The sequence below is a fragment of the Tupaia chinensis genome, unplaced genomic scaffold (assembly GCF_000334495.1).
Source record: "Tupaia chinensis unplaced genomic scaffold, TupChi_1.0 Scaffold138390_1, whole genome shotgun sequence".
In the NCBI taxonomy this organism is placed as follows: Eukaryota; Metazoa; Chordata; class Mammalia; order Scandentia; family Tupaiidae; genus Tupaia; species Tupaia belangeri.
The window spans coordinates 2,314,681-2,329,389 of NW_006198287.1; the positions used below are offsets into that span (position 1 = coordinate 2,314,681).

Consider the following 14,709-nt stretch of genomic DNA (forward strand, 5'->3'; position numbering starts at 1 on the left):
ACGGTCCTCTACATGGGAGTCCAGCGACATAGCCATTATACTAACTGCTGGTCCCTGTTTTTTTTTTTTTTTAAGAGATTGTTGCTATAAGGCACGTGTGCTCACAGGAGAGACAGAGAGACAAAAAGTGAGAAATCACCCACCAGGGGGGATAGGCCACACTACAATCTCTTCTCCATTCTCCTCCTTGGATATTTGGTACGCATGCACACACACACACGTGAGTTTTAAGCCACTGGGTCCAGGACTCGAACCATAGTCGACTACATGGGAATCTAGCAACGTAACCATTACGCCATCTGCTGGTCCCCTTTTTCTGAGTGCTATTGAGCCGACTGTTAGAATGGAAGATGTTGTTTTACTTTCAAGTTACAGGATCCAGGGCGGTAATGCATTTAGAGTATACACCCAATTCATTTTCCCTAGATATGTATGTGCTTGCTTAGCAGCATACTTACCAGAATTGGGAACGTAATGTTAACCCATAATTATTTTGAGGCCTGGCCATCTTGAGAACTTTAATATTTAGCCTGCAGTACTGTCATAGCTGATTTTGTATCAAGCTGGTTATTTTTTTTGGAGTAAACTAATGCCTGTGACTAACGGGATGCAGGTCTTTAGTCTGAGATCGTTGAAGTATTGTTTAGTACATATCGAACTGATATCCCTCAAGGACACTTTCCTGAATACACTTTCCTGAAGCACTCCTGGGCGGATTGGATCTGGCCTATAATCATAAATACTATTATGTAGATCTTTTATTTTTTCTTTTAAAGAGAATTTTTGTTTTTGTTTTTGCTATAGGGTGTATGCACTCGTCAGAAAGACAGAAAGTAAGAAATCACCTCCCACCCCCTGGGGGGATGGCCACACCACAATCCCTTCTCCATTCTCCTCTCGTAATTTTGGGCATGCACGTGCACACGCCCGGTGTGAGTTTCAAGCTGTCAGGTCCGAGACTTGAACCGTGGTCAACTACATGGGAGTCCAGTGACATAACCATTATGCCATCTGCTGGTCTCTATGTAGATCTTAAAACTGGCTTGCTCTTGGTAAAAGCTGAGTCAGTGGCTAAGAGAAACTTCCCTGTATATCTACCCCTGCTGGATGATGGTGCAGGGGTAGAACATGATGCTCTGTAAGGCCGACCCTCATGGGAAGGTTCTCAGTTTGTATCCAGAGGCTCCCCTGAATATGCCAGGCTTGTGTGTGCCCATGGTCTGGGGTGGATATTGGTGTTAAGATCTTGTAGTCTAGTGGTTAAGGGAGCCAGATCCCACATGGCCAACTGCAGTTTAAGTCTCAAGCCCTGGCAGTTTGAAAAACACCAGACACATGTGCAAGCGTGCCTAGAATCCTGACAGACTGGAGAAGTGGAGAAGGGGTTGCAGCATGACTATGCCCCATTGGGGGCACTTTCTCTCTCTCTCTCTCTCTCTCTCTCTCTCTCTCACTTTTGGTCTCGTTCTCACTCCGTGAGTCTCTGTTTCTCTCTGATGAAAGTAAAAATGAATACCTTGCTAGAGGTTATCTTTCCTCTCCTCTCTCTTCCCTTTCCCCACATTATCCTTCATGAAAGAAAGATACAGTCATTAAAAAAAGTTAGCTGCCATTACTGTATCCATAGTTCTTATTCACAAAGATCCTTTAGTAGCCTTTGTAAGTCCTTCCTGTGTGCTCACGTTGACGACTTCCGTAACTTTCCCGTTGTCTAGGTTTGGAGCCGGTATGTTAAGAAGCTGGAGGACTTTGCTAAGCCGGAGAACATCGACTTAGCTGTGCAGTGTCTGAATGAACTGGTAACCAACGCCCTGCACCACATCCCAGATGTCCTCACCTACCTTTCGAGACTCAGAAACCAGAGTGTGTTTAACTTCTGTGCTATCCCACAGGTAGGAAATGGGGCTCCTCTGGTATAAATGGGGAGTAGGGGCCAAAGAGTGAGGTCGGATAAGGGTATAGAATGCAGTCACTGTTTTTGCTGTGCCGTATTTGGGATATGATTCCTTCCAAAGATAACTGCAGCTTATTTCTTTTTACTAGGGGTTTCACAGCATATCCCTTCATGTCCCCACCACACACACACACACACACACACACACACAACTCGGCCTTGAGGTTACATCTGCTCTTTTCCAACATTCCCTCTGGATTTACTGTTTTTCCCATCAGCTATTCTAAATTAGCTAGATTCTTGTGCTCACAGCTAAACTGAGGGCGTGGCCTTTAAATCCCTGGGGAGTACTGGGGGAAACGTGGGTGAAGCTGTTATCATTCAGAAGTCTTCGTTTAGCACCCAGTTATTGCTGTCTTATTTCTAGACTCAGGATAGTGAGACTTGATCCTATAAGCCCAAAGCTCCTTGATATTCTAGTTTATACTTTTTAATTGCCTTCATCAATTATTTCAGTTATTAATTCCAATAAGTGGAGAAAGTCATAAGACTTAACTGATTTGGAAACTTGGTCTGATCCTGTTCTAATAACCATTCTTGATTGGAGGTTGGAGCTCAAATCCATGTGCCTATCTTAGGTTTTTGTTTATCTAGAACTGCTTTACCTTCGAGCATGGGAAACTACCCCCTTCTGTTGTTTTATCCTGCCATGTTCGTTGTTTTTTTTATATAATGATTATGTCTGTTAAGAAAACTATAACGGAAAGGTAATTAAAATTCTTCCCAGATTGGGACCAGCAGGTGGCATGGTAGTTAAGGCACTGAACTCCCCCATGGCTGACTGTCAAACCCTGAACCTGGTTGCTTGTTTTCTCACTTTCCTTCCTCTCTCTGGTCAAATTAAAATGATAATGAATAAAATAAAATAAAATAAAATAAATAATTCTTGAAAAAATTCTCCCCCCCAGGTACTATTTTGGAATATACTTTAGATCTATTAACTATACTGCTTTAGCATGGAAAATATTGAATTTGCTTATTTTTTCCCCAAATAAAATGGAACTCTCATGGCTAAAGTACAGAATCATTTAAGATTGCAAAGACCTTGATTCTGTGTGTTGCTGAGGAAGAGAGGCATGGGAAAGGTAAAAACCTTCACGTATTTTCTTTATGGTTTTTTTTTCTCAGTTAGTTACATCTTAGCTCTTTGGCAACTGCCTAGACTTTTAGTTTTTGTTACAGGGCATGTGTGCTAACCAGAGAGAGAGAGAGAAAGTGAAAAATCACCCCCAAGGGTGATGGCCACAGCACAATCTCTTCTCCATTCTCCTTGGGATGAATGTTGGGCATGCATGCGTCCGTGCCCAGGGCATTTTTCAAGCTACTGGTTCCAGGATTTGAACTGTGCTGTTAGCCATGTGGGATCTAGCCACCTTAACCTCCACGCCATCTGCTGACATGTGGGATCTAGCCACCTTAACCTCCACGCCATCTGCTGACATGGCAATTGTCTATTTTAACAGTAAGTTTTCTTGCCTTTTCGTGATAATAGCGGCTTACAGTGCTATTTCTGACTTACCCCTCCCTCATTGTCTCTAGGTAATGGCTATCGCTACTTTGGCTGCCTGTTATAATAATCAACAGGTGTTCAAAGGGGTGGTGAAGATTCGGAAAGGGCAAGCAGTCACCCTAATGATGGATGCTACCAATATGCCAGCAGTCAAAGCTATCATATACCAGTACATAGAAGAGGTGGGTTTTTACTTAACTGCCTGCATTATTTGTGGCTACTTTTATGCTTTAACAATCTTCTGATAACTTTTGGACTTTGAAACTTTAGAATCCAGCAGTTCTACCAAAGGCATCTGTAGAAGGTTTAAGAGAAGACAAATCTTAGGAAAATTCTTAAGTTCCTTTAGTGACTAGATGAAAATGTGTAGCCATTGACTGAAAAATTATTACTGATGAGACTCTCCAGTTCCCCATGTAGACAGCTCTTATTGTGTTCATTATGTATTACCCACAGTAGGTGGGTACTGTCAATAATGTGGAAACTGGAGGTCCCAGCCTCATGGTCCATGACTTGGAACCAGATTTCTGACTTCAGAGCCTGCGTATGCTATAAACCATAATTCTAAGGGGGTCTAATGACCCTTTCTAAATGGAACAGAATTCTTTCTTTTTTAAAAAAGAATAATTTAATTTATTATTATTTTTAAAATTTTGCTATAGGGCACATGCGCTCACTAGAGAAAGAAAGTGAAAAAGTCAGCCACTGGGTCTCGAACCAAGATCAGCTATGTGAGAGTCCAGTGCTTTAACTACCATGTCACCTGCTGTGCCCAGCATTATTTCTTTATTATTATTATTACTATTATTTTTAAACTTGCATTCTTTTTTTTTTTTTTAATTTTATTTCTTCCGTGAAAGGAGAGATAGTCAGTTACCGCCCCCCTCCAAGAGGTCCTGACCCTACAATCCACCCTCAGCCTCAACCAGCCTGTCTCATGGGCACTCATTTGCATCTGACATGCCCAGGGTGCTCCTAGGACATGAACTAGAAACCTTCCCATGTAAGCCCAGTATTGTGAAGCATGTGGTTAACCACTGTGCCACCATCTGTCCCCTATTTTTCTTTTAAGTTCTTCCCTCCCTCCTAGATAGATATACTCATGACATACTCTCTCCATGCTGTAATTCTCCATCGCTCTCCATCCTTCCAGCCAGCTAGGATGACAGGCACACCCATGGGCATTTGAACCTGGAGCCTCCTATTTGACTTAAATATCTTGGAGGGGTACCCTACTGCCTGCACCTTCATGACTGAGCCCGCTTCTTTGTTTTCTATAAATTAGAAATGTCATCATCTTCACATAGTTGAGAGAATATTTTGGTTTTGCAGTTTTTTCTGATCAGTGATTATATCCTTTTTTAACTTGTTTGATCATTAATTTTAGAAAACCATTTTTAAAAATTATTTATTTAATTTCATTTATCATTTTAAAAAATTTTCTGCAGGGCTCCTGTGTCCACCAGCGAGAGACAGAAAGAGAGGAGAAAGAAAGTGAGAAAGCAAGCTGCCGGATCTGAGACCCAAACCGCAGCCTGCCATGTGGGAGTCCAGTGCCCCAACCAACGTGCCACCTGCTAGGCCCAAAACACCGTTTTTTAAAAATTCACGGGCAGTCCCATTAATCAATTATTGGGTCTTTGGAAAAGTCATGACACATTTTTGCCTAGAAAGACAGAAAAGGGACCAACATATGGTGTAATGGCTACGTCACTGGACTCCTACATAGTCCACCACGGTTCAAATGCCAGACCCCCCAGCTTAAAACTCACACCAGGCGCAGGTACACACATGCTCAAAATCCCAGGAGGGGAATAGAGAAGGGATTATGGTGTGGCCGTTCCCCCTGGGAGGTGATTTCTTACTTTCTCTCTCTTTGGTGAGAAGACATGCCCTATAAGCAAAACTCTCTCTCTCAAAAAAGAGAAAAACAGAGAAATACGTCATGACTTTCCCAACAAACTGATAAAATTCCATTTTTATCTGGGTTTTCTTAATGGTTGGAATTAAATCCTAGTTGTAATTCACGGATGGATTTAAGGCAAGCTTGAGAAATGATAGCTGGCTGACCTCTTTTGCAAATAATTTTTGTTGGGATACAGCTGCTCCTATTTGTTTCAGTATCGCCTGTGGTGCTTTCTGTGGTACAGCAGGAGAGCTGAGTAGTTACAACTGGAGGGTAACCAAAAGCTCAAGATACATTTAGTCTATGTAAGAAAAAGTTTGCTGATCTTTGATTTGGAACATCAGTTACTTTGTTTAAAGTGCAAGGTATTTTAGGAGAAATGTTAATATTAATAAAATTGATTTGACTTAGAAAAATCCTAAGATTTCTAAGTGTCATTTCTAAGTCTACTTTTCCAGTAAGAAAGGAAGACATTGCTTCTATCTACTCTGTACCTGCTGATTGTTGAATACACCTGGGAGGGACTTTAGAAAGGTTCTTTTTGGGGACCGTTCAGGCTTGAATGAAGCATTGGAGTGAAGCCCCAGGTCCTCCTGAGCAGATGAACACTGCTGTGCCCGGTCCTCCCATCTGGAGCAGCCTCAGCTGCAGAATAGCCTGAACACCTGTCAGTCGGGGAGAAGATCAACTAGCTATTTTGGGATAGAAATAAATGCTCAGACAGCCAGTAACTTTCATTCCCTTCTCTGCCAAAGTGAATTCCTTGGTAAGGGCAATCTTTTCCATGTCCCTGGAAGCTTCCTGTTTCACACAGCCGCCTCCCCCGCCCGGTGCATCTAGAACAGTGCCAGGCTCTTGTTCCAGCCCTGTTTATCTTTGCAGTCCAAGTGTGCACCTTGGCCAACAGCATCCACATTACCTGGGAGCTGGTTAGATTCTCAGGCTGGACTCACCATGGTCATACCACAATTCCTTCTCCATTTCTCCATCCTGTCAGGATTTGAGGTACACATGCACACAAGCCTGGTATGTTTTCCAAGCTGCCAGGACCAGGAATTGAACCACAGTCACCTATGTGGGATCAAGCTCCCTTAACCACTAGGCTGTGGGGCTGGCCCTTTGGGGAAAAAAAAAATTCATCAGGACCAGCAATTAGCATAATGGCTATGTCATTAGACTCCCATGTAGTCAACCACGGTTCGAGTCCTGGACCCAACGGCTTAAACTTACACTGGGCATATGTGTGTGCATGCCCAAGATCCCGAGAGGAGAATGGAGGAGGAGGGATTGCAATGTGGTCATCCCCCCTGGGGAGTGATTTCTCGCTTTCTGTCTCTCTGTCTTTCTGGCGAGCTCTCAAAGAAACTTCTCCAAAAAAAAAAAAAAAAAAAAATCATAGTAGAAAGTGCACGTGTGCACACGGGTAACAGAGAAGCACCCTCAACAGGATCTGTCCATACCACAGTCCCTTTCTCTAGCCCTCCTAGATTGTTAGGATCTTGGGCACCAGCACATACCTGACATGTTTTCGTGCCCACTGGGAATCTCAACCTGCTGTTGGCCAAATGGCTTCCAGTGCTAGTTTGCTATGAACTATGACACATGGCTGAACCTCTTAGGTGTTTTCAATAATAATGTAAAGTTCAAAAGGTCTTTCAAATGTTCTAACTTAATCAGAACTAGATTAATACGCTTCTCCTCCTAGGAGGAGAATGGAGAAGAAATTGCAGTGTGGCCTCTGGGGGGTAGTTTCTCACTTTCCCTCTCTGTCTCTCTCTAGAGAGCACACACACCCTATGTCAGAAATCTAAACAAACTGGGGGCCAGCAGGTGACGTGGTGGTTAAGGATGCTGGACTCCCACATGGCTGACTGCAGTTTGAGCCCTGGACTTGGCAGCTTGCTTTCTCACTTTCTCTGTTGCTCACTCGATCACTCACTCTGTCCTTCTCTGGTCAAATTAAAAATAAATAAATAAAGTTAAATAAAATAATTTTTTTAAAAAAACCTAAACAAACAAAAGTAACAAAAACCCCTGATAGTTCATGACTGAGTTTCTTAAAAAAGCCGCAGAGTTGTATTATAGCTATATATTTTTTTAGCCAGCACTGTAGCTATACCTTTTTAAAATTCAGCCTCACTTTGAAAAGCTAAGTCACATATATGAACAGGTCAGTAGCATCTTGATTAAAATCTTTTTCATTAAAATATGTACCTTTTGGGGGACCAGCAGGTGGCGTAGTTAAGGTGCTGGACATTCCCACATGGCCTATCACGGTTCGAGTCCCAGACTTGGCAGTTTGCTTCGGCACTCTTTCTCTCTCTCTGGGAAATTAAAATAAATGAATGAATAAACACAATTAAATAAATCATTATTCTTTAAAAAATGTACCTTTTGAAGGATGTTTGAAAAAGTAGCCATAGAATATATTCATAAGGTACCTCGTATTTAGTACACAGTACTGACCATTTTTTCTTCCTTTCACAGATTTATCATAGAATCCCCAACTCAGACCCATCTTCTAGTAAAACAAGGCAGATCATCTCCACTATCAGGGCACAGAATCTTCCCACTTGCCAGCTGATCTCTCGAAGCCACTACTCCCCCATTTACCTGTCATTTGTCATGCTCTTGGCTGCTCTGAGCTGGCAGTATCTGAGCACCCTGTCCCAGGTCACAGAAGACTTTGTTCAAACTGGAGAACACTGATTTGGAATTTACCCAGAAGCTAAAGTTCACCATGAAATGGACTTACCTTTTCTTCAAGGATGGATGTTGGCTTCTCTTTATTTTTTCTCTCCTATCCTAATCCTTCAATGAACTCTGTGATCCGGACCTTTAGAAACTGAAATGCAATTGAGAATATAACAACGAAAGGATACCTCACCCTCAGTACCAGGTACCAGGGGCAGTGCCACCTCCGCTTTCACTGAGAGCAGAGCATCCTGAGCTGCAGTTCAGGTGAGACGGCGGCACGTGGGACTGTCGTCGGATCTTAGTGTGAATCCTGGCTGGAATTATAATTCAATGTATTTCATTTGAAGCAACCTTTGAATACTTATCATCGTAGAAAATGAAGAGAATCTTCTTTTCATCTGCTTCTAATTTTTCCTATCATTTTGTTTTCTTTAATTGGCTTAAATGAGGTAGATATGGATGTTTATTGTCCTATTAATATTTCCGTATTTCCTAAGAATACAGACGTGTCTTCAGCACATGAAGTCTGGGAATAAAATTCTGGGTGTTCTGGTACTATTTTCTTATTTAAAGGAAGTTTGGTCTTTCAGGCAGAAATAGCAGAATTGCATTGGCTTCCATTTTAGAAGATCGACCCTCAGGAAAGGCTGACATTTTTTTCATTGTTATAATAAAGGATTTACTTACTCTGCATTGTCCAGTGCAGTTCACTTGAAAGCCTGCATGGCTGTGGTGCACCATGAAGCCAGCTGCAGGGCAGTGCCAGGGAGGGCACTACTGGTCAGCCTGCATGAGTGCTGGCAGACAGGCAGGCAGAATCCCCAACTCAGACCCATCTTCTAGTAAAACAAGGCAGATCATTGGCCTGTTCCCCACATTCACTCTGCCAGCCTATTCTTTAGGCTATTCTCTTAACTGCATTTAGACATTTTTTTTTGAGTGTTTTTGCTACAGGGCACGTGTGCTCGCCAGAGAGACAGAGAGAGAGACAGAGAAAGCGAGAAATCCCCTCCAGAGGGATAGCCATGCCACAATCCCTTCTCCTCCATCCTCCTCTCAGGATCTTGGGCACACACACAGACACACACGTGCCTGGCACCAGTCCCGGGTCTGGGACTCGAACCGTGATTGACTAGATGGGAGTCCAGCGACATAGCCATTACACTAACCTTCTGGTCCCTGCATTTAGAAGTTTTAAGGTTTTTTCCTCCCAGCTTTTTTCCTTTGTTTAAATGATCAGCTTATACACTGAAGTCTTAAAGACCAAAGGCTGTTTTCAGGTGGTTGACTGGAAAGCTGAATGGGCCTGGTCTGATTCTGCCACCGTGGTGTCGTCTTCCTCTGTCTCAGCACAGCTGGGGTTTGTCGTCTGTAGATGAAATACCCCTTCCCCCAAAACGGAAACTTCTTTAGCACCAACATGATACGACAAGTGGAAGATTTCGCACCTGACCTCATGTGACAAGTCATAGTCTCAACAGCATGGTGGAAATAGATTGTATAAAATTACCCCTAGGCTATGCTGATAAGGTATATGTGGAACATAGGTGAATTTTTTTTTCCTTTTTTTTTTTACTGTCCACGGTATTTATTTATCAAGGGAATCTACTCTTTAGCCCATATATTCCTGTTTCATAGTTCAGGAACATGGCGCCAATCCAATGACATTCCTTATATTCCAAACTCACTTTGTACTCTGAAAGATACCAGCCTTCCTCATCTCTTCAAAATCTTTCACTGAATCTTAATTTCTGTAGAAATCTGCATGTCTTCTTTCTTGGTTCAGCCAAAGCAAACTTACAGAAAGCTGCACCACTCAGGGATACAATGACTGCTCCAACAATGTGAAATCGCAGACGCTCAGCCAGAAGGCCATGCATCTGAGGTTTTGCCAGAGTGCTGGAAGCCATGCCAGTTACTGTGCTTCAACACTAACGTCTTTCCAAACATAGGTGAATTCTGTGTTTAGACATGGAAGCTGTTTTTAATGAGACATTATGTATATGCAGATATTCCAAAATCTGAAAGCTAGTCTGAAATCAGAAACATTTTGTCCGAAGCATTTTGGATAAGAGGAGACTCAACTGTACATTGGCCAAGAGTGGCTCGCTGAGATTCTCAGGGTGGCCAAGGGAGTACACGCCCCCTCACTCGGGGTGTGCTTAAAAAGACTCGCAGATTGAGAATCAGTGTTGTAAGGCTCTAATTATAGACAGAACATTGCTCTGGTGTTGTAATCCACTGTGTATGGTGAGGTAACTATTGAATCTTTTCCACCAGTAATGTTGGACGTGGGTGTTTGTACACACGCACATACTGATTTTCTTCATGTAGCCACTGGCACCATCTGAAACTACTGGCTTTGTGTAGATCCAGGGAGACTTCGGTTAACTGGTTAATTTGAGGCTCAATCCTAGACATTCCTTGTCCCCATGCAGAAACTAGTAATTAATCACATAGGGTATCCTTAGCTATAAACCAGATTTCACAGTAATTGAAACATTATAACTTGGTTTCAGATTTCAAGGTAGGTTGTTACAATGCATGTGTGGAAATCTAAGGCTTAGTTAAGACAAAGGGCAACCTGGTTCAAAGAGCCTTGGTCAGAGGTGGACATAGTGGAAGCTTCTCTACTGACTCAGCATTACTGTGGGACCTTCTGAGCTGTGCAGGGTAGGTTCTTTTCTGACATAAAACTATGTCATTTTTTTCCTGCTATCCGTAACCTAGAAGTCTTAGCTCTGATCCCCACTCCTAAGCCCTCTGAAAGACGGCCTCCTAAGTATGTTTGCTACTAAGGTGGTTAGATAAAATACAGGTACCCAGTTAAACTTTTACTTTAGATAAACGATTTCATTTTTTTAAAATAGAATTATACCACAAATATTGTGTAGAACATTTATACTAAAGAATTACTTGTTTATCTCAGATTCAAATTTAATTGAGTATCTTGTATTTCTGTTTACCAAATGTGGCAACCCGAACACACTTTGAATGCAGTTGTTAATAATAAAACATTTCTAGCATAGTCTGTTTGGTTCCTGCTTCCAGGGGAGGACTTTCAGTTTTTCTCAGACCCATCTGAATCTGTAGATTTAGAATAAGAAACAGGCCCAGCTACTGTGGCACAGCAGTGACACAAGTGCCTTGCAATGCTTGAAGCCACGTGGTTGACTGTGAGTTTGGATCCCTGGGGAAGCTTGAAAACATGCCGGAGCACGTGTGTGTGTGTGTGTGTGTGTGTCCAGGATCCTGAGGAGATGGAAGGCTGGAGAAGGGATCGCACTGGAATGAGACCCCTGTCAAAGGTGCTTTCTCCTTTTCTGTCTCATGCTCGTCTATATACTATAATTTTTTCCCTAAAGATAGATTTATTTTATTTTGTTTGTTATTATTTTTAAAATTTGTTATAGGACATGTACTTCCCAGAGAGAGAGAGAGGGTGAGAAAGCAAGGTTCGGGACTCAAACTGCAGTTGGCTATGTGGGAGTCCAGTGCCTTCACCAATACACTGCCTGCTGGCCCCTACATACCATAATTTTGAAAAAAGAAAATGAACAACATTTGGTAGTGAGAGCCTGATCTCCACATTGTGAGGGCTTCTGGAGATGTATTTAAACTTGGGCGTGCCTGGGGCCAGACCATGGGATAGTGTAGAGCGGTGGGGCTGACCCACGTGAGAAGGTTCTGGGTTCACATCCAGGCCCTCCCTGAAGATGCCAGGTATAACATGCTCAGGGCTGGCTGGGACAGGAGGTAGATCACAGCATCAAGACCCCATTGGAGGGGCTGACTCTCCCTCCCGCTTCTGGAGGGAAAGAATGGAAACAACTTGTGCACTCCCTTCTCCCTTTGAGTAAGTGCCTGGAGTGACAGGGCCATTCCCCAGAGGTCCAGGATATGTGCAAGAGGGCAGTGGGGGAGCCAGATGTGTTGACGAACAAGGATTCTAGGTTATTCTTAGTTTTGAAAACAGCTCTCAGGCTATAGCTCTCAAAACTAAAGCGAGCATCACAGTTCATACTAGGACCAGCAGCCGACTCCGTCGGTCTGGTGTGCCCAAGATTTTGCTCTCCTCGGTTCTCAGACGCTGCTGCTGCTGGTCAGGGTACTGGGGCGTTCAAAGGCATTCCTCAAACTTTGGTGCAGTTCAGAGTCACCTGGGGGGTCTTGTTAAAATGCAAGTGCTTGTGCTAGGGTCTGCATTTTTTTTTTTTTTTTATTTTGGAGAGGTTTTTGCTATAGGGTGTGTGCGCTTGCCAGAAAGACAGAGAGAGACAAAGAGATAGGAAGTGGGAAATCACCCGCAGGGGGGATGGCCACGCTGCAATCCCTTCTCCACCATTCTCCTCTCGGGATCTTGGGCACGCACGCACACACGCCCAGCGTGAGTTTTAAGCCACCGGGTCCAGGACGTGAACCGCGGTTGACTATGTGGGAGTCCAGCGTCATAGCCATTACGCCAACTGCTGATCCCTGTGCCCAGTGATTTTTAAGCCACCAGGTCTGGGATTTGAACTATAGTCAGCCATGTGGGAGCCCAGCTTCTTAACCACCATGCCACCTGCTGAGTCCCTACCCTTTTTCTTATAAAAGAGAGAACATAATGCGCAAGTGTGTTTGTCTACTTTGACAGGGTCTCACCATATTGCAATCCTTTCTGTCCCAGCCTCCCAGTTAGCTAGGGTCACTGGTGCGCCTAAGTTAAGCTGGGAACTGAACCTGGGCCCTCCCATGGGCCCTCAGCCACTGCGCCATGGTATACGAGTGCTTTTACCACTGCAGCTGGGCTGATTCCTAATTTCTGAGCCACATCAGAAGCCGTTTTTGGTGCTTTTAGAGAACTCACCCCAGCCAGCCTGTGGCCTGATACTTGAGGCAGCTGGATCCCACATGGCTGACCGTGTTGTTTGAATCCTGGACCTGATGGCTTGGAAAACATGCCAGGCTTGTGTGTATGTGTGCCCAGACCCCAAAAGGAGGGAGAAATGGAGGAAAAGGGATTGTGGTGTGGCCATGCCCAGTGGTGGACGCTTTCTCCTTTCTCATTTTCTCTCTCTCCTCCCGGCGAGTGCATGTTCCCTCTAGCAAATAAAAAACTAAAAGACCTAACCCAATTCATGTTCTCAGTTAAGGAAGGGAAGTAAATAATTATCAATGGGCCAGTGAATGAGTGCTGACTCTTCTATCGAGTTTCCTCTGTTCCCTCAAGAATGTGTCAAAATAAACATATCAAAATAACTTTGATTCTTAATTAGGGCTATAACAAAAGATTAGTTCCGAACCAGTGATGTAAGCTGGTGACACAGAGAACTCTCAAAACAGTGCACACCAGCTCTGGCTCCTGTCCATACAGCGGAGGGCACCAGGGCCACGTGGGCCTCTGGTAGGGTAGCATCTTGACTAGGTGAGACGCCAGCATGCCATGCCTGTATCCTATACGCAGACTCCTCAGGCAAGTTGTTGCTAGTTAGTTTGTGGTTAATAAAAAAAAAAAAAACTTAGCTTTTTTTTTAAAAAAAGAATTATTTCATATTATTCATTGTCATTATTTTATTTTTTTTTAATTGACCAGAGAGAGACAGAAAGAAGGAAAGTGAGAAAGCAAGCTACCAGGTCCGGGACTTGAACTATCATCAAGCCACATGTGAGTCCAGCCACCTTAACTACCATGCTACCTCCTGGCCCCAAAAAACTCAGCTCTTTAAGCAGGAGCAAGCTCATCAAGGCTGGAGACACAATTCAGGAGATGGGTTTGCAGAAAAGGGTTGATCAGGATGACGGAACAAAGAGAAGGGTGCCGTTGTGATACATGGGGGAGCAGTGAGACATTAAATGAGGTCGCGGGAGTTTAAGGGAATGTGGTTCCTGGACAACATGACTCTTTCTGGGGATAAGGACAGACAGCAGTTACAAGCCCATGAGCAGTGAGTGACAAGTGATCTTTAGACCCAAACAGAACACAGACTTCAAGTTGAAGGAGAAACCTTTTATTGGCACAGTCATTCCTTGTTAAACTATAGGGAGAAGCAGTGAATTTTTTAAGAAACAGTAAAATCTGGTTTCTCTCGAACTAGTTTCACTGTGGTAGGAGAGATCGGTAGTGAGCCAGCAAAATCAGGACTACACAGTTGAGTTTTAAAGTTGCACCAGCAGGAGACGATTTATAAAACCAGTTATGCACGTCCAGCCATTAGGCTTGTTCTTTCACCTGATCAGCTGAGGTGCACAAAAAATAAAATTTCTATTAAAAAAGAATCATGCCAAGACAAGACCAGAGATGCAAAGATGGATGGAGGGGCCCTGGGAGAATGTGGCTTTCTCCAAAGGGCTGCCACCACCCCTTGTCTCCTCTGAACCTGTGGAAAGCTAGAGGGCTGCTTGCTTAGAGATGCTGCTGATAGGCGAGAGTTGGTCATCTTGTTAGGAACTCCATTTTCTGCTCCTTTGGAAATAGCTGCAGTCAGGGCCGTCAGGTCTGTCTGTCTGTCTTCTGGAGATGCACGGGTGGGAGTGGGGGTGGGAGTGGAGGGGTCACAGCAGGAGCTGGAGCGGCAGGCACTACAGACAGCAGTAGCCTGGGGGTGGGGGGACTCACTGTGCCTGCAAGCCGGGGGACCAAGGCGCGTCCTCCCTTGACAG

General features: G+C 43.8%; 1 protein-coding gene across 1 annotated transcript in view; it reads left to right on the forward strand.

Moving 5' to 3' along the window:
• Positions 1 to 8,760, forward strand: part of FDFT1 (farnesyl-diphosphate farnesyltransferase 1) — a gene marked incomplete in the record, with an annotated part of 32,733 nt that extends 23,973 nt beyond the window's left edge. Inside the window, 3 exon segments of the mRNA XM_027765450.1 lie at positions 1,716 to 1,892; positions 3,494 to 3,646; positions 7,858 to 8,760. Of these exon segments, the coding sequence (XP_027621251.1) occupies positions 1,716 to 1,892; positions 3,494 to 3,646; positions 7,858 to 8,079 (552 nt within the window).
• Positions 8,761 to 14,709: the final 5,949 nt, after the last annotated feature.